This window comes from Bombina bombina, chromosome 4, assembly GCF_027579735.1.
Source record: "Bombina bombina isolate aBomBom1 chromosome 4, aBomBom1.pri, whole genome shotgun sequence".
NCBI lineage: Eukaryota > Metazoa > Chordata > Amphibia > Anura > Bombinatoridae > Bombina > Bombina bombina.
This window is the reverse complement of record NC_069502.1, coordinates 732389396-732410574: the sequence shown is the minus strand read 5'-3', so window position 1 is coordinate 732410574 and position 21179 is coordinate 732389396. Positions and strand designations below refer to the sequence as shown.

Genomic DNA, 21179 nt, shown 5'->3' with positions numbered 1-21179 from the left:
CTGAAATAAAAAATAAATTAAAACCCTAGTCTACAATAAACTACAAATGGCCCATAAAATGGCCTTTTGCTGGGCATTGCCCCAAAGAAATCAGCTCTTTTACCTGTAAAATAAAATACAAACACCACCCCAACAGTAAAACCCAATCTAAAAACAGTAAAACCCTATCTAAAAAAACCTAAGCTCCCCATTGCCCTGAAAAGGGCATTTGTATGGGCATTGCCCTTAAAAGGGCATTTATCTCTTTTTCAGCCTAAAGTCCCTAACCTAAAATTAAAACCCACCCAATAAACCCTTAAAAAACCTAACACTAACCCCCGAAGATCCACTTACAGTTTTCGAAGACCAGACATCCATCCTCATCTTCATCCAACCGAGCAGAAGTCTTCATCCAGACAGCATCTTCTATCTTCATCCATCCGGCGCGGTGCGGCTCCATCTTCAAGACATCCGGCACAGAGCATCCTCTTCTGTCAACGTCTCTTAAAGAATGAAGTTTCCTTTAAATGATGTCATCCAAGATGGCGTCCCTTACATTCCGATTGGATGATAGAATTCAATCAGCCAATAGGAATTAAGGTGGAAAAAATCTTATTGGCTGTTGCAATCAGCCAATAGGATTGAGCTTGCATTCTATTGGTTGATTGGAATAGCCAATAGAATGCGAGCTCAATCCTATTGACTGTTTGGATCAGCCAATAGGATTAAAGCTCAATCCTATTGGCTGATTGCAACAGCCAATAGGATCTTTTCCACCTTAATTCCTATTGACGTATGATGACGTCATTTAAAGGAAACTTCATTCTTCAAGAGACGTCGACAGAAGAGGATGCCCCATGCCGGATGTCTTCAAGATGGAGCCGCTCCACACCGGATGCATGAAGATAGAAGATGCCGTCTGGATGAAGACTTCAGCCCGCTTGGATGAAGACTTCTGCCGGCTTCACTGAGGACTTCTGCCGCTTGGATGAGGATGGATGTCCGGTCTTCAAAAACTGTAAGTGGATCTTCGGGTGTTAGTGTTAGGTTTTTTAAGGGTTTATTGGGTGGGTTTTAATTTTAAGTTGGGGACTTTGGGCTGAAAAAGAGCTAAATGCCCTTTTAAGGGCAATGCCCATACAAATGACCTTTTCAGGGCAATGGGGAGCTTAGGTTTTTTTAGATAGGGTTTTACTGTTTTTAGATTGGGTTTTACTGTTGGGGTGGTGTTTGTATTTTATTTTACAGGTAAAAGAGCTGATTTCTTTGGGGCAATGCCCAGCAAAAGGCCATTTTATGGGCCATTTGTAGTTTATTGTAGACTAGGGTTTTAATTTATTTTTTATTTCAGTAGTGAAATTAGGTCTATTAGATTAACAGAAAATGTGCAATCAAAACGAAATTAGACAGGTGCATAAATTTGGGCACCCCAACAGAAATATTGCATCAATATTTAGTAGAGCCTCCACTATTTAGTAACAGCCTCTAGATGCTTCCTATAGCCTGTAATGAGTGTCCATATTCTGGATGAAGGTATTTTGGACCATTTCTCCTTGCAAAACATCTCCAGTTTAGTTAGGTTTGATGGTTGCCGAGCATGGACAGCCTGCTTCAAATCACCCCGTAGATTTTCAATGATATTCTGGTCTGGGGACTGAGATGGCCATTCCAGAACATTGTACTTGTTCCTCTGCATAAATGCCAGAGTAGATTTTGAGCAGTGTTTTGGGTCGTTGAAATATCCAGCCCTGGCGTAACTTCAACTTTGTAACTGATTCCTCAACATTATTCTCAAGTATCTACTGATATTGAGTGGAATCCATGCAACCCTCAACTTTAACAAGATTCCCAGTACTGGCACTGGTCACAGCCCCACAGCATGATGGAACATCCACCAAATTTTACTGTGGGTAGCAAGTGTTTGTCTTGGAACGCTGTGTTCTTTTGCCGCCATGCATAACGCCCCTTGTTATGACCAAATAACTCAATCTTTGTTTCATCAGTCCACAGCACCTTCTTCCAAAATGAAGCTGGCTTGTCCAAATGTGCGTTTGCATACCTCAAGCGACTCTGTTTGTGGCGTGGCATCACTCTCCCATACAGCTTCTCCTTGTGCAAAGTGCCCTGAATTGTTGAACGATGCACAGTGACCCAATCTGCAGCAAGATGATGTTGTAGGTCTTTGGAACTAGTCTGTGGGCTGTTTTTGATAGTTCTCACCACCCTTTGCCTTTGCCTCTCCGATATGCTACGTGGCCTGCCACTTCTGGCCTTAACAAGAACTGTGCCTGTGGTCTTCCATTTCCTCACTATGTTCCTCACAGTGGACACTGACAGCTTAAATCTATGTGATAGCTTTTTGTAGCCTTCCCCTAGACCATAATGTTGAACAATCTTTGTTTTCAGGTAATTTGAGAGTTGTTTTGAGGCCCCCATGTTGCCACTCTGCAGAGGAGAGTCAAAGAGAAAAACAACTTGCAATTGGCCACCTTAAATACCTTTTCTCATAATTGGATGCACCTGTCTATGAAGTTCAAGGCTTAATGGGCTCACCAAACCAATTGTGTGTTTAAATTAGTCAGTGCTAGGTAGATACAGATATTCAAATCAACAAAATGACAAGGGTGCCCAAATGTATGCACCTGTCTAATTTTGTTTTGATGCATATTGCACATTTTCTATTAATCCAATAAACCTCATTTTACTACTGAAATATTACTGCGTCCTTTAGTTATTTGATAGATCAAAATGAAATTGCTTATCTAAACACCCAATTATTTATAATGACTACATTTAGACACCAATCGTCAAGCGCTACCCAGGTGCTGAACCCAAAATGGGCCAGCTTCTAAGCTTACATTCTTGCTTTTTCAAATAAAGATACCAAGAGAAGGGAGATAAATTAATAATAGGAGTAAATTAGAAAGTTGCTTAAAATAGCATGCTCTATCTGAATCATGAAAGTTTAATTTTGACTTGACTATCCCTTTAATGACCTAGGCATTTTGCTCATCAAAGGCCAAATCTTTGGCCATTCAGATTCTGTGTTGGGTTGCATTATGCTTGATTGGTTCAGGGGGCTAAATACATACAGAAAGAAGCACACTCACAGGAACAAACAACCAGCTCAATACCATTGTTAACCTGTTCTACGGCGATTTACCACCTGGGTGCAGCTTCTTTTTAGCCCAGTAATGCTTCTCGCAGAGTAGAACTTTCCTGTAGTGTATCAGTCTGATCCTGCATATTACGGTCAGTCCAGTGCTGAAATACCAGGCAATTCCACTCTGAACAAGGAACACAACAACCCCAGACGATCGTTTCGGCCTTCATTGGGCCTCGTCAGTGAGGTGTAGCCATTTTCCTCTAAGCACACTGAGCAAGGAGTCCACGTCTGGTTGACCCTTTTTCCCATAGGGAGACTAAATACATACAGAGAGAAGCACATTCATAGTTCAGGTTCAGGGGGCTGTAAGGTATTGTGCCTGATTGGTTCAGGGGGCTGTAATGTGGTATGCGACAATGCAGGAAACAAATTTGCTCCTTGCACATACACTATGACTAGCTATAAGAAATAGCCTGGGTCTCCTAAAGGTCTGTGTGAAAACAAGCAGATAGATGTTTAGGTCATCTAGGCGTGTTAGTAAATCTGTGTTCATGTGATGTGAAACACCTCAAGGTAGACGTTAAAGGCATGAACTGTAATAAAAATTTTTTTTAATGAAAACTGAATTATGACTACTGTGTTTTCTTTTTAATAAGGAAGGGTGTATGTGATTTGTATTTTTGTTATTGATTGAATTATTTTCATTTAATAAAAATATTTTTTTTTTAAAAAAAGGGTGTATGTTAATAGAGATAAACAGTGGGTTGTCATGATAAAAGGCTAGTTTATTCTACCTCAATGTTTGAGTAAGCCATATCCTTGTAATCTAAGGATTCATATCATTTTTATAAACTTTCCACACCAAATTCCTCTTTGCCCTTAGAAAATGATGGTGAGATGAACAAACAAAGACCTTTGCTATATGGTATCAATAATCCTCACATCACCTATCATTCACCCGATAATAAGAATGTGGATCAATTATTTATGCTCTCTTATGGCTTTTAATTACTAAACTGGCATCAAGTTCTAGCGTATTCCTTGTAGCATGAAAGCATGAAATAAACATTACCTAGAGATTTGAAGTACTTCACCACCAATGATCTGCCACATTCTAGGTGCAATAAAACAGTAAAGTCAAAATAAAACTTTCCAATTGACTTCTATTATCATATTTTCTTTGTTCAATTAGCATCCTTAGATGAAGAGCAAACATGGGTGGGTTCAAAGAAGCTCAGGAGCGTACAGTACACGTGTCTTAAGCAGTCTATAGTAGAAGTGTTTGCAACAATGTTTGAAGCATTGTTATAAAAATTTGCAGACACTGCTGTGATAGAGCAAAAGAAACGTGCATGCTCGTGCATGCTCCTGGGCTCCTGTGAACTCATTTAGGTTTGCTCATCAACAAAAGATACCAAGAGAACAAAGGTGATTTGATAATAGAAGTAAATTTGAACATTTTTAAAATTACATGTTCTATATGAATCATGAAAGTTTAATTTTGTCTTTACTGTTTCTTTAATTGTGCTGAAAAGTAATATAACACACTTTTATACTGGGAAAACATGTGAATGTTTTGCAGCTCACTTAAAAGAAGTATAAATAATATAATTTGCTCTCTAGCTTATCCTAGAAGTTAATTACCTTTTGGCTGGACCTATTTTGCCAACATTCTCTTTTCTGTGCTCTATTAGAGTTGTGTCACACAATAGTTGTGTCACACAATTTAGGCTAAAGGTAAACTGCCATAAATGTGGTTATTGTGTGATACAACTCTAATGGAGCAGAGAAAAGAGAATGTTGGCAAAATAGGTCCAGCCAAAAGGCTTTAACATTTTAGGCAGTAACTACCAACTGCAGCAAGATCTTTTGCAAGTCAGTGATACTATTCTTCATTTTTGGTATGTGTCACGAATACCTCATGATTTAGCTGCCAAGGGGTTAATTCTCTTTAGCCTGTGAGCTAAAAATCATTTGTTTTTTCAAAAAGAACTGTGTTTGTTTGTGTTTTCTTTGAAGTGCCAGGAGCCTCATAAATACTTTGTAGTACACAGAATAGACCTTTATGGCTCAAACTGTCAGCAGAGGGCAGGACACAAAACCGTGCCTCAGTCACATAAACTGATAAGGTCAATAAAGGGACATGGGTATAATGTATATCTGTGTTTAAAACTTTTATGACATTAAATGAAGGGAAATATGACAACCATTGATTCTCCCAATGAAACTAAAGAGAATGCCTGCCTGCTTATATAAAAATAGATTTACCTAGCAGAAATTATGATGTGTTTTATAAGTTCAGGCAAAGACATAGTTTATTGAAGGTCATAAAAGATAAGGGGTTTTAGCTCCTGCCCAGGGGGGATGTGGTCAGGCAACTTGATCTATGGAAAATATGTATAAGAATCTTGTGTTTTAACAATAAGATTGTTCATTCTACATGGGAGGTTGCTACAGCGTGAGTGACCATCTTCTCTTGCCCATCTCCCTGGGGCAGACTTATAAGATAGGAAAGTATTAGGTCTATTATTTTCTTCATTTTATTTTAACCTGTTTGCTGTGTGTAATTTTATTTGTAACAACTTTTTTTATTAATAATGCATTGTGCATAATATATTTGACATAATAAATAATTCATTTATTAAGCTTTGGCCTTTGTCTAATAATTGGACAACGTTACTGAAAGAGACTGGAATATTAGAACTGTTTATTTTAGGTTATTTTCTGCTAAATTGTATTCTAAGAGTTAATGTGTAAATCTGGGGTGTTTCCTTAAGATTTCCTATATCATATAATCTTAAGTGGTGACAGATAGATATTATAGTTAATTTAGTGTGGGTGGCATTAAAGGGGAGTTTTGGGCATTTCTTTTACGTCTAGTACAGACTGGAGAGTGTTGTTAACCCTTGCACCCACTGAACTAAATCACAAGTTTGCCTGGTGTGGCTAGATTGTGACATATTAGTGAGAGTAGAAGAGGTCTGATAACCCTTTCTGTGCCAAATAAGTGACTGGCGCAGGGTTGGATAACCCTGGTCGTCACAGGGTGCAGTTGAGAAATTAAGTGTTTATTTTCACACCAAATTTTGTTTTAGCCATAGTTGATAATTTAGTCTTTTAAACATTGTATAGTTTTAGTCTAACCGATATGTTTATAGACAAAACAACCTCAATTGTAGTTATAATTAAAAGGATATTATAGTGCAGGGGTTGACAAACCTGTTTAAATATTAGGAGACAGTAAGAATGTTTAGGAGCCAGACAGAGGTATTTGTATAAAGATAAATGGAGAATAACCCAAAAGGTTATGAACCAGGGGTAAAATTCTAGGAGCCTTTGGCTCCCTGGCTCCTGGGTTTGTCGAGCCCTGTTATAGTGCAATCCTTACATGCTCTAACTCGTTAAAACATGTCATTTTAGCATGAGCGACCCTGCAAAGCGGTTAAACACCTAGTCAAAGTACTTCTTAGGAGGCACAGAGAACTGCTGGTCCCAAACCGTACAGCTGCTAAGCCAATAAGCATTAGCAATCACAAAGTTTGGTTGGGCGACTTCCTCTAGTATTGGCTTATCATCTTTATCTGCATTGCAGGGTCACCAGTACTAAAATACATTCTCTAACAAATTATATCATTGTAATTTGTGCTCTTTAATGTCCCTTTAAACATTTTATAAATAAATAGGACATTTTAAAGTTATAAAATATATGAAGTCAGTAGAAAACTCTGTGCTTACTCCAGTTCGTGTTTTTTTTCATTTTGTCTATATTCATTCAAATGCAGTCACTTTTCAGGATAGTATTTTTATCATCAATAGTGGATATTTATTTAGTTTTAATCAAATATTTATTAATAAATGTATTTAGTTTTACTATAAATGCACTATCCAAAGTACATTTCTCTGTTTCAGGTGCTTAGTTTTTAAAAACATTAGGAGCGGAATACAAAAATGCCGTCCAAGATAGACTAAAATAGTTGATGTCAAATTCTTAATACTGTAAAATGAGACAGCAATAAAAAAATAGAAAACCAATATATGGACTTTGTGTTTTATATATGTAATTTAATTTATGCAAACAACCTTTTTCATCTGTTTCAGTTTCATTTACAAACTGGGTACGTTGGTTTGGTCTTCCTTGGACTTGCATTATCATATTCACTGAGCTCACCCCTGCTCGGAATGCTAAGTGACAAATTTCCTGTAGGTATATTTTGTAAAATATATGAGACAAGTTTTTTTTTTTAACATATTTTTTTTTCTTCATAAGAGGAAGGTTAAAAATGTATGCAATTACGTGCAATTATTGTCAAACACTTTTAGATCAAAATTCACTTATTGGGGCCTATGTATCAAAGGTCTGGCGGACCTGATCCGACAGTGCGGATCAGGTCCACCAGACCTCGCTGAATGCGGAGAGCAATACGCTTGTCTAAGGTAAGCTAAACTATTCAACATAGCTTGTTTCCGTTTGATTCCTGTCAATTTTAAATTATTCTTACATAGAAGACTGTGAACATGGATACTATTTACGTGTTTGTTGTTGTTGTTGGTTTTTTTTTTAATTCGTTTGTGGTTTTCCATCCCTTTTGATTTTCCACGGTCATCCATATGAAGGAGCTTTGGAATTACCTGGGTAATAGCAGTGTGAACCTTAGGAGGCCAGTTCAACAGTTGCACATTTTTTGCATCTAGAGGCGCAGTTCGCAGCCCCCACTAGGGAGTACTTGGGCCTTGACCTAATTTCTGTATGGAGTTGTTAGAACTTCAGTTGCTACCACCATCTGAAGAGTTTACCTCATAAGTCTGTTAGTTTTGTCATGAGATATTATTCAATAGTAGTGACCATGACCTGGTCTTAACCTCCAGCTCTGTTTCCATCTTTATTTGGGCCTGTGTTTGTCATTTATTTATGTTAGGGAGATAGTTATGTCAGATAGGGCTCAGCCCTTAAGAAACAAAGAAAAAAATATCCATGTGAAATTTTAATCTTCTCATTATAGCATGTAGAAATCACTTTACAATGAACATTTATTTTATATTTTTTTAATCACTAGAGATTGTATAGTAATTCATTTATTTAATGTGATTAATTAGCTGTGGAGATTGTATGACACATTTATTTGATGTATTTTAGAAACTGAGGAAGTGGCTTCTCATCTTTGGTAACTTAGGAACTGCAGTTTGCTTTTTTATGCAAGGGCCAGCTCCTATATTTCATATTGAGAGGTATGTTAAATCTTGTATAATCTTTGGGGGATTTTTTTAGCATTAAATTGCAATGTAGGTATCTTTATTTTGCATCCAGAACTCTTCATAGTGAGATAAACAACTCTCAAGCTAAAATTTGTCTTTATAAAATTGTTTGAGGGATGTTGTATTACTGATGAGAAAACTTAGTTCATCTGTCCAGAGGGGGGAGCTTTAGATCATCAAGAACTCTGTTTTTTACCTTTACCTTGACAGTTATCTACGGGACAATAATATAATTATTACCATGCAAGCTAATGGCTTCCACCATCCATAATAATATCCATTCAGGGGACCACATTGGTGGGTGGAACTTTATCATTGGCAAAGGTACTATTTAGAAGCTTACCTTAGATATTAACAAGTAAATGAGCTTCAAAAATACTATAAATTAAAAGTATATGTTACTGGAAAAAGATACACAGGTTTTACAGTGGTAGGAGCATTCACAATTAGGGGACATAAGATTCCAGCTGCTTGGCGCAATCTTTGTTTCTGTGGTAAAGTTGCTGGTTATCGATAAGGTAGCTGGTGGTTTAGGGGATAAAAGATAGCACTAGGATTTATGGGTTTTTAATTTAACATAATGTCAATTTTAGATCACATTGGCTTTACTCCTGCATTTTGGCTAGTATGGTTATGGTTTGATTGTGCATATCACCAGGTAATGGAAAATTAAAATGGGAGAGTTGAGTAAAATGCTTTTCACACTTTCTATAGGAAAGAAAAATAAGAAAAGTTGTTTGCAACTTGTTAATTGTTTTTTTTATTTATTTATTTTAAATAATTCCTGAGTCATTGTGGTTTTAGCAGGGGTGCCAGTATTTGTCATCCCTTTTGCAAATAGTAGACTGATTAATGTGTATTTTAATAAAAAGTTTAACCTGACATGATGTTTTGCAAACGGTTTTTAAAATATTCATAGCAGCATTGCACTACTGGGACCTAGGTCAACACACCTGGTGAGACAATGACAAGAGGTATATGTGTGTAACCACTAATCACCATCTAGTTCCAAGTAGTGCATTGCTGCTCCTGAACATACCGTACCTAGGAATGCTTTTTAACAAAAGACACCAAGAGGACATAATTAAGTAAATGAAATAGTCTCTAAAAAATTGCATGATCTATCTGAACCTTAAGTTTGGAATTTTTACAGCCTTTTGATCTCTTGAATTCCTTTCCTAGCTATATTTTCATGTTTTTTCTCATTTCTATATTTAAAAGATATTTTCTGCTATTCTTAACATTATTCGAACAATGAGTTGTATACTTATTTTACAGGACGGTTCCTGCTCTTTATTTCTTCTCTTTCTCACTTTCTTCATAGTATAAATATAAAAATTGCTGACCTTGATTTGGGAAAAGTGTATGTGCTTCATATTTTCATGTTTATTTACTGAATTAGAATAGAACTCAAATCTTCAGCCAATTTCCCAGCTGCTTTCTAAAGTTATTAGCGTGTGAAAAATAGAATTTTGCATGGCACAGTGGTTGAAATGGTATAAAAATTGTATAGCACAAATAAAACCATCACTATCAAATAAAATGTTGTTATATCCAATCTTTGATAGACACAATGGTGCCCATTTATCAAGCTCCGTAAGGAGCTTGTGGGCCCGTGTTTCTGGCGAGTCTTTAGACTCGCCAGAAACAGCAGTTATGAAGCAGCAGTCACAAAGACCGCTGCTCCATAACCCTGTCCGCCTGCTCTGAGCAGGCGGACAGGAATCGCCGGAATTCAACCCGATCGAGTACGATTGGGTTGATTGACACCACCTGCTGGCGGCCGATTGGCCGCGAGTCTGCAGGGGGTGGCGTTGCACCAGCAGCTCTTGTGAGCTGCTGGTTCAATGCTGAATACGAAGAGTTTATTGCTCTCCGCATTCAGCGAGGTCTTGCGGACCTGATCCGCACTGTCGGATCAGGTCTGCAAGACCTTTGATAATTTAGCCTCAATGTAATAAATCATGGTCAAGGTTGTTAGCTCAGATGTCAAAAATATAATAATAGTTTTTTGTTTTTTTTTTAAAAAAAAAAATAAACAACATAAATCTACTAGTTACAGGTTATAACTCAACATTTTGCATTTGTTTTGTAGTAAATTATGGCTGTTTGTCCTCATATTGGTTTTGAATGGCTTCTTTTTTGGACTGACTACTATACCTGTCTTTCCCGAAATGCTCAGCGCTGTCTAGTAAGTATAACTCAGATATGTAAGAATATATATATATTTAGAAGTATATAACATATGCACTCATAAAAAACACATATATAAATGTGTGTACGTATATAGGAAATATACGTACGTTTACATAAAAATATACAGTCTAAAGTGAGACCTCTGAAATTGTAACATGCTAGACTGCTAAAGTGCTGTATAATGTTTCAGTACATACATGTTTTGTTAATCATTAATAAAGGTCTTGTTGCTTACAGAAACAGATACTGTATATCAATATGGAGCCTGCTTTATATATAAAGATAGATTGAATGTTGATAGATTGAGATAGACACATGCCAGAATACTGATTTTTTTTCTCTAATTGTTTTTTATTGAGGTTGACATGTTATAACAGTAAACAACCAGTTTACATAAGTGAAAACAAAATATCATCAGTCATAAATAAATGACAACAACATACATTAATTTTCTGTTCAATATTAAAAGTTGTCTAACAGAACAGCTATAGATATAACAAGAGTAAATAAACTGGACATAGAGATTTGGAACCTCTTTTTTAAACATTATAATGGTTCCTCTAATTACACGAAGGGTCACTCATGGACCTATTTGGGGGGTGACTTACACAAAGAGGAACTGAAATGCTGAAAACTGTCAGTTTTGGACCTTGATATAAGTATAAATTATTGATGCTGATAATAAGTATAGAAAAGTAGCGGGCAAAAGCCGATCTGATACATACCCTAGGTGTCATGTATATTAGACCGGATTGGTGTCTCTTTAACCCCTTAAGGACCAGCGACGTACCCTGTATGTCGCTGGCCTTTTTTTGGGACTTGATTGTTTTATAGCACGGTCTTGCCACCAGGGTTGAGACTGCTCTATTCCACAAAGCCTGCTGGAGGGAGTGCATTAATAGTGTGTTCTTGCTAGACTTGTGCCATTATGTCCTGAAAAAGCCCTTAACGACCAGTGACATATAGGGTACATTGTGGTCATTAAGGGGTTAAGGGAAGTCTATTAATCCCCATCATGCCTCTGGCTCTTTGCCAATAGTTCTAGTTAGTGTAGCTTAGTTCTGACCGACTCAAGCCTCCTCAACTTAATAACGCTTGGCTCCACTGCTCATAAGCTGTATATTTTTTGACCAACTGAAATCTACTCATTCTGGACTTTAATACATTTGCTGTTGTGTATTTGTTTTGCAAATATCTAATCCTCATACTCTCGGCACTATTGGTTTGCCACTCTCAACAACTCATTATCTTTGGCTGTACTACCCAAGGCAAGAATACTCTGAACCGGATTCAGCTGCTGGACTGTTACGTTTGTTACAAAGTTACCGTTCTACAGAGGCATCTGCATTTTTACTCCGCTGTTCAACGGATCAGAATAGAGAGCATTGACTGCTCTCCCCTCTCCCTGCCTGTCAGCAATCTAGCGATCCAGATTGGTCCTCAGTCACACCCCCCGGAGTGACGTCACACTCACTCCGCTCTGCTCTCACAGTCTGTGACTCTGCAGCTCCAGGGTGCGGCTCTCCCAGCTCAAGGCATATCGGCGAGTAAACAGCACAAACGGATTCTCTTACCACTTAAAGAGATATTACTCGTATGAGAGACATACTATTGCAGCTTAAACAATTCATGTCCATATAAAACAGAGACTTGTGAATAACCAATTCAGTACCATTGCACCTTAACCAATTCATGTCCTTATAAAACAGAGTCTTGTGAATAACCAGTTCAGTGACAACAGGAGTGATCTTATCCTCTCCTGTATCCAACAAATCAGGACACAATCCTGAATATCTCAGAACCACTTTCCATTACAACTCTGCGGTTGAGATCCAATTTAATCTCTTACACTTCTATTAATTCTAGTATCCTACTGCTGCCTTACATAACTATTGTCCTGAGAAAAGATGTATCAAGCAGAGATACCCACAATTGTCTACAACTTAACTCAACGTGTGGACCAGTTGTCACAAGGGTTAATTGAAGTGCAATTGCAGAATGAGACTTTACGTGCCATCATCAAGGATAATACCCCTGAGCCCCAGGTCTCTTTACCAAAGAAGTTCTCGGGTGATCGCTCCATGTTCAGACAGTTCAGAAATTCCTGCCAGCTTCTTTTTCACAATGAAAGAATTAAAGTCATGACAGTCATCTCCTTCCTGAGAGGTGAACCCAGGAGCTGGGCAGACATGTTTTTCGAAAATGACGATCCTGTCCTTGGTTCTTTGACTGATTTTTTTTCTCAGATGAGTATTCTGTATGAAGACACACAAAAGCAAATCATTGCAGAAAGTGAAACTTTACTCAAAGGACTCTGAATGGAGTGATGTGGCACTCCGAAACCAGTATCGAATTGGACACAGTGATACTAATTAATAAAACAAGTTATTTTAATGCTTTGCTGCACTACCTCCAGTAATAATACAGCATATGGAAACCATACAATGTTGTTTTTTGTTTTTATGTTTTTAAATAATTCTGATGCTTCTTTTCACTCCGCGGATGTTAGGGAAGGTAACAATGCGTAAATATGTCCAGCCAGATTTATTCTAAATATACAAATTGCAGCAGATTGATTATTTTTTGGTTTTATTCCCTGGGTTATCTACTTTTCATTCCAACAATGTAATGGGTGTTGCTTTACTTGTAGTGTAACCCGATCACTGTTATAAAACACTAAAACCGAGTGTCCTAGGAACTGCAATATTAGGCCCCCGACTAAAGAACTTGTAAGCTTCAAATATTCGTCTCGTTAGTGCAAGGAATGTCAAGGAACTGAGTCTTTTTGGAAACTTATATACCTAAGCAGGAGGCACATGGAACTACACATCTCAGCTTCCTATCGCATACATTCGACATTTCATGTCTCTCTCATTAAACCTTTCTATCCGACCAGACAACAGACTTTTGACAATAATCCACCCCCAATCGTCAACGATGAGGAGATTTATGAACTTAAAGCCATCCTGCATTCTCGTTGGAATAAGGGTTCTTTGCAGTATTTGGTATGCTGGAAGGGGTTCTCCCCTGAGGATGATACCTGGGAACATTCCTCTCATCTTTGTGCTTCACGTTTGGTTTCCCGTTTCCACCAACTCCACCCTGATAAGCCTGCTCCTTTGGCTGTGGTGCTGCCCCTTTGACGGGGGGACCTGTCATGTATATTAGACCATATTGGTGTCTCTTTAAGGGAAGTCTATAAATCCCCATCATGCCTCTGGCTCTTTGCCAATAGTTCTAGTTAGTGTAGCTTAGTTCTGACCGACTCAAGCCTCCTCAACCTAATAACGCTTGGCTCCACAGCTCATAAGCTGTATATTTTTGACCAACTGAAATCTACTCATTCTGGACTTTAATACATTTGCTGTTGTGTATTTGTTTTGCAAATATCTAATCCTCATACTCTCTGCACTATTGGTTTGCCACTCTCAACTACCTCATTATCGTTGGCTGTACTACCCAGCACAAGGCAAGGATACTCTGAATCGGATTCAGCTGCTGGACTGTTACATTTGTTACAAAGTTACCGTTCTACAGAGGCATCTGCATTTTTACTCCGCTGTTCAACGGATCAGAATAGAGAGAATTGACTGCTCTCCCCTTTCCCTGCCTGTCAGCAATCTAGAGATCCGGATTGGTCCTCAGTCACACCCCCCCGGAGTGACGTCACACTCACTCTGCTCCGCTCTCACAGTCTGTGACTCTGCAGCTCCAGGGTGCGGCTCTCCCAGCTCAAGGAATATCGCCGAGTTAACAGCACAAACGGATTCTTTTACCACTTAAAGAGATATTACTCGTATGAAAGACATACTATTGCAGCTTAACCAATTCATATCCATATAAAACAGAGACTTGTCAATAACCAATTCAGTAAAAATGCACCTTAACCAATTCATGTCCTTATAAAACAGAGTCTTGTGAATAACCAGTTCAGTGACAACAGGAATGACCTTATCCTCTCCTGTAACCAACAAATCAGGACACAATCCTGAATATCTCAGAACCACTTCCATTACAACTCTGCGGTTGAGATCCAATTTAATCTCTTACACTTCTATTAATTCTAGTATCCTACAGCTGCCTTACACTAGGTGACAAGGGCAAGTAGTATTATGAGAGAAATGCTAGAGAACCTTTAGGTCAGAAGCTCACTTTGTTAGTAAAAAACAGCATGTATGTGAACATATCTGGTTTTAGTAGCGTTTCTGAAGCTAAATCATATTCCAGCATAGGTATAAGATAGATACTGAAGTTAGTACATTTCTAAAGATACTATTTATAGCACTAATGGAGTTAGTTTATGCAAATTATCGACTGTGTTAGCTATCTGGATCTGTGTTTGTTGACTTGAAGTTAGGCAATATATTCTAGGTATGATCTACCTATCGATAAAAGAAAAACTCCTAGTTGAGAGTGATAACAAATATTTTTTTGTTCTGGGGTAGTTATAACCTATCCCTATGTAGTACATAATAGTGCTTTAAACCACAGTGAAGGCTATGGACTGCACATGGTTAATTTTTACTTTTGAGCTATCTTTGGTAATATAAAGTCGCCTTAGAGATGGCAGCATTAGTAAAATACTAGTCTGGACCCCATATCTCTGTTTCGGCTGCTGACAGAGCATAGGTGTTATATTCAAGGGATAAAACTCCTATATATGTAAATACTTGTCATGACTACTGAGGTATAAAACCTATATATGGGATTTCTTGCTGCACCATTGGCCACTCATGCAATAATTTAAACATATTTAGGCAAGTGAATAGTTAAACTTAAAGGTTAGAATAGGCGTACATAGATAAAAAAGGTTATATTGATTAGCGTTGTTTAACACACCGTCTCAGTTGTATATAGGTACAAAATTAAGTAGCACTCCACATAGGTAAAGATTAAATCAGAGGATATACCGAAGTCAATACACACAGAGGAGAAGGAACATATGGGATGAACTCCTGACACAGAGTACCGGAGTATGTGGTAGTCAAATCACTGAGGTTAGTCACTATCCCTCTGTCATGCTGTGACCCATGAGTTTACCCTACACCCATTCTTTTAAGAGTCAGAAAGTAAAGCATCTCAATTACGGATTGATCATCTACTAGTTCGAACTTAGGATGGCTGTCCGGCCGCTTGAAGGAGAGGGGTGAGCAATAATGAGCAGGTTGGTTTTGAGGCATTAGGAGCTCAGGGAGTGTCCGTTTGAAGGGAGCAGAGGGGCTCAAAAACTCATGTAGGAGTCCGCTGGGATCCATTGATGAATCTCTTGTAGCATCAACAGTTTGAGCTGATGGAGCGGTTCCTGAGGTCCAACCTCCTCTTCCACGCAGTTAGATATAATCTCATCTGGATAGACTAGGTATGGTATTGCAATGTAATCCAAGGATCGTGGTTCTCCCCGTACTCTATCTCCTGCGTAGTCATCGTAAGGGTGCTCTGACTGGTATTTTCTGTAGCAATCATCCACTTGCAGAGTAGTAGGGTTATCAAAAGCTTCGAGCAAGGGAAGGAGAACCTCTAGGAGTTGCTGTTTAAGGCATTGGAAGTGATCAGTGAGGAGATGTTGTACTCCATAGTACCAGAATGGGAAAAATAGAACTTCATTTTTTTGCAGTCTTTAAGGCTGGAGAGTTATTTGGTGGGTATATAGGAAGGTCCTCTCATAGATTAGCATGGAGGGTAGCGATAACTGATGGTAATGCCTGAAGTCTCAGAGTTTTGGTAGGGAGTCACAGGTCATAAATGCCACCGAAGTGGGATCAAAATGTCCCGCTAGTAGAGGGTGATCTAAAAAGATGCTTAGTAGTCGTTGATGGTGTTGTCACACACCGATTTTCAATGGATTGATGTTTTAGTCACTGTATCCTCTGATTTTGTGGCCATGCTTGATCAGTGCTTGGACACGCTTTTAAAATACTTACATTTTAAGGAGCAGAAAGAATGTTCCCCTTGTATAAGCATAGTATTGTATTCCCAGCTTTTTCCCTATAGTCATTATGCCACCAGGTTGAAATCTAGCTGTGACTACAATCCAGTGCTGATTTTCATGTGTTCAGCAGCTCCCCATCAGATATCCGCAGTAAAACTTAGCTTCTTAAATGTTGTCACTAATAAATAGAGGGAGGTCCATGTAATATATTTATTGCTTTGATGTCCATTTAACATTTGCGCTGCCATTTGAATGAATGTATCTGCCAATCATATATTGTCATTGAATATAGCTTTTGAATATTGATTTCCTTAGAGTTACACATGTCTGAGGATCAACATTTAAATCTTACATTCTTTTTTAAAAATGAATGTTAAATTTTAATTTAGAACAAACGTACATGGCCAATAATTATTTGTAAAATAATGTTCTGAAACATTTGCTAATCACAAATAGAATTATAAATAATGATATTTTAAATTACAAATAATATTTCAAATGCACTTTTTTTTATTTATAATCGCTGTTAAAAAGTTTTATACTTTTTAAAATTAGACTACACTGAATACAGTTTAAAAATATTTTGTGAATTACCTGGAATTCTTCCTTGATTACTCATAAAATCTGGTCTGATTTTCATCTAAGTCACAAGTCACATTTATAGACAAACACAATCGGACTAAACTAATAACACATGAACAGTTGTACTTTTTGAAATTGTTATTGAACTCATTAAGTAATCATTCACAGAACATTTGCCAAAAATGCACAATGCTACGTGTGGGGTGGAAAAAGACACTGTTCTAACAAAACCTCATCCAAACTGTAAAGCTTGGTATAGGGAGCATCATGGTTTGGGGGCTTTTTTTGCTTTCTCTGGGCCTGGGTGCCTTGCAATCAATAAGGGAACAATGAATTCACAAATTTATCAACATATTTTACTGGAGAACTTCAGGTCACCAGTCCATGACTTCCTAAGAAAGGATTGGTGATGCAACAAGGCCATTACTCAAAGCACATAAGTGAATAAACTAAGGAATAACTGAACTGTTTTGAAATGGTCATAATCTTGACCTTAACCCAACTGAAATACTGTGGCATGACCTGAAGAGGGCCCAGAAATATTGATTAACTGAAACTGATTTGTAGGAAGGAATGATCCAAAATTCATCCTCACCCTTATGCAAGTGTTGTAAGCAGATACAGGACAGGTTTGGTGGAGGTAGTTGCTGCTAAAGGAGGATCTGTACATTTATACCAATTTTGTTCAGAATAATAAAATGGCCTTGGATTTCCTAGCACTTATATTTATTGATGTATTTTTTTTACTTTTAGTGAACATGGATTTGAAGAAAGCCTTAGTACTTTGGGACTTATATCTGGATTATTTGGTGCAATGTGGGCTGTGGGGTAAGCCTTTATTTGATCTTGCAATTGAGTTTGGTTAAATATATTGATTGCATCGAAATATTGTGGGTAAAGTCAGAAATGTCATGTAATGTTTGTTTATATATGTGTAACATAGTAGATGAGGTTGAAAAACCAAAACAAAAGTCCTTTGAGTTCAACCTATACGAATCTTAATAAACTTACAAAAAAGCTCTAGTTGACCTTAAATTAATCCCATTAAAAAGGTGACCCATTTAAGACGAGCAATAATATCCCTGAATTCAGTTTTTTGACAGAAATATATCAAAACCATTTTTCGATGTACCTAAGGTGTTGGCATTTACTACCTCCTCAGATAATGAGTTCCACAATTTGATTGCTCTTACAGTGAAAAAACATTTATGTTGCAGGAGATTAAGTCTCCTTTCCTCCAGCATTAATTGTGTATATATAATATATATAATATTTTCTATATTGATTTTTAAAATGTCATATTCTTACAATAAAACAATAGCATTTTGATCACAATCTATCGGCAGTGTCTCTTTTGGCTTATTTTGTGTTTTCTGATGCTTGATTAAAAATTTTTTATTTTTCCTATGGGGCCAAAAAAGTTTTTCAGAGATCACAATCAATTTTTAAGTCCGTTTACAACATTTTTAATTTAGCCTTTTTAGATTTGACACCTCTAGGCACTTGGTAGGGTCGTCAAAATAGCATTTTTGACATCTTTTTAACACTATTTCATAGGCCTGTGCATTCTGATGTTTCAGATGCCTCAGAATGCGGAAGAAGGCGGCTGCTCGCGGTATTCGGTTCTTTTAGGAGCCTGATTTCTTCTTGTAAAAGTGCAACCATCTAAGATCTGTGCAAATCCAAATCTTAGCATGTTGTACTTTCACAAGTAGAAATCTGGCTCCAAAAAGAGTTGAATGCAGAGAGCAGCCGCCTTCTTCCACATTTGAAGGGATCAGAAACATCCAAATGTACAGGCCTGCTATGTCTATTTGCTAACAGTCTATTATCTTGCTCATGTTCAAAAAACACTGGAATGCCACAGGTGACATTGTAGAGATCTATTAACATACATGGCATTGATTCATTAAAGTGCCATTCATTCCTATTGTAGTGGTGGTATACAGTGAACAGAACATATGTTTACATATGTGCTGACTATGTGATATCCTGTTCAGCAGTTCTGGACCCCAACATCTATAAACGGTGTGTGTTTTTATTTTTAATATTTGAATAAAAGTCTCACTCACAATGTTGTGCTTGTCCCTAACCATCCTGGAGTTATTAAAATTGTGTTTCTAAAAGAGGTCGCTTAATCTCAACTTTCATAGGAGCCTATTGTAATCTCTTTCCATTTGCACCACTGCTAGACCATTTGAATGCATTGATCATGTTGTAAAGATGGGAAAACTGTGCACCCTTTTTCTATCGCTATATGGTTCCTTTTTAACTTTCACAAATAATGTTTTTAACAATATTTACATATTTTTTTTAAAACACTGTTTTCATTTCAGTGTGAGCTGAAAGCAAGATGTTGACTACGCGTTTCTATGCAATAATATCTTCAAATACTGGATTTTAACATTACTTAAACAGGAAATTGTGAAACCAGTATTATAAGTCCTTTGCATACCCTCCAGACTAAAAATATTGCTTTAACAAACAATAGATGTAAATATTGTTAAAAACAATACTTGTGAAAGTTAAAATGCGACAATATAGCGATAGAAAAATTGTCTGTCCACCCTTACAATCTAAAAGATGTATTCAAATGGTTAAGCAGTGGTGCAAAGGGAACCGGATTTCAATAGGCTCCTTTGAAACTTGCAATTAAGTGATCTCATTTAAAAACATAATTTTAATCAAATATTCAAAATAAAATCATGCTATTTGTAGAGGTTGAGGTTCTGAAGTGACTAGAAATATGTAAATCATGCCAAGAATACCTATGGCATTCATATAGTTTTAAGAATGTATTCTGATGTCTATAGGTTAATGTCACATATGTAAATGAGTATTTCTTCCATAGAAAGATGATGGTCCATAGTCCTCCATAACATATGGGACATATTTCCTGCCACCAGGAGGAGGTCAAGAACCCATATCAGAGCTCAAAATCCCTGCCATATCCCTTCTCTCTTTTAGTTTTGTTCTTGGCCTCATAGAATTTGGTTGAGAATAGAGGTGTTTTCAGATATTTGCTTATGGATTAAAAATTGGGAGCTCAGACCTATGTGAGACCCAGAGTCCCTGGAGAGTATCATTTCCAAGGGAGACAGAAAAGAATCTTCACAGCAGCTGAATGAAACAGGGACATAGGTAAAACTGTGTGCATAACAGGGTATTCCTAACGGGACATCAGCCATAACTACCCTCAGGCGTCGCAGGGGCTTGTAATTAGCCACCTCCTGTGGGAAAAAGGTATTTCTTACTGCAATCCTATGCAGTACTCGATAACTACACTGGATGGGCTCTCTACTGGATACTGCTACGGCTGCATTGACATGCCTGGTAAGTCAGTGGAGGGGTGCTGCGTAAGGTAAGTGACTTTACACACAGCCCAAAGGCTATTTGTAGGTACTCTGACACAGGTACAGCATAGTCAAGGGACTTAACTTGCTCTCCTCATGACACTTTTTTTTCTCCCTTTTAGGTCCCTACCTGCCCTATCCTTATTAGTGACATACTAAGGGAAGCCTGAGACTCTTTACAGTCATCTGGCAGCTATGGGGACAATTTTGGGGGCACTTTTTAAAATAGGTGTATGGCCCTTTAAGAAAACCGCCATCTGCTCAGTGCATTTAGCGGTTCAGTAGCGGAAGCTCCAGTTAGGCAGGGGATAATTATTTTATTAGTTTAATGTATGTATTATGCTTGGTGCATACTTTATTTTTACTGGGGGAACCAAACGTTATATTAATCCATTCCCTGCAGCACTCCTTTTTCTCCCAGCGGTAGCCCCACTCCCTCAGTGTTCCTGGGCTTTGTCTCCTCAGTCCAGAGTCTCTACAGTTATTATTTCTGCTTCAGCAGTGTTGGGCCATATTCCAAGTATATTTTCAGTGCCTTCCAGACCTAGGAAAGGGGTGATTACCCATACAGGAGCTGCCAGGGTGTATTAGGGGCTATTCAGTATACATAGGGAGGGGAATGTAGTTTCCCTAAACTGAGGAAAAATGTAAGTGTCTGAGGGAGTGTAATGATAGTGTAGAGGGGCCTCTACCTGTTATTTTCTGTACTACTCCTTATATAGGGTGTCATTACATCCTTTATTATAAGTCAAGTATGGAACAAAATGACTCTGTCCCACTG

General features: G+C 37.7%; 1 protein-coding gene across 1 annotated transcript in view; it reads left to right on the top strand.

Moving 5' to 3' along the window:
- The window catches only part of SLC18B1 (solute carrier family 18 member B1), a 204047-nt gene that overhangs the window by 127390 nt on the left and 55478 nt on the right, over positions 1–21179 (top strand). Inside the window, exons 9-12 of the mRNA XM_053710946.1 lie at positions 7184–7285; positions 8220–8311; positions 10434–10529; positions 17799–17873. Of these exons, the coding sequence (XP_053566921.1) occupies positions 7184–7285; positions 8220–8311; positions 10434–10529; positions 17799–17873 (365 nt within the window). The remainder of the gene's footprint in view (positions 1–7183; positions 7286–8219; positions 8312–10433; positions 10530–17798; positions 17874–21179) is intronic.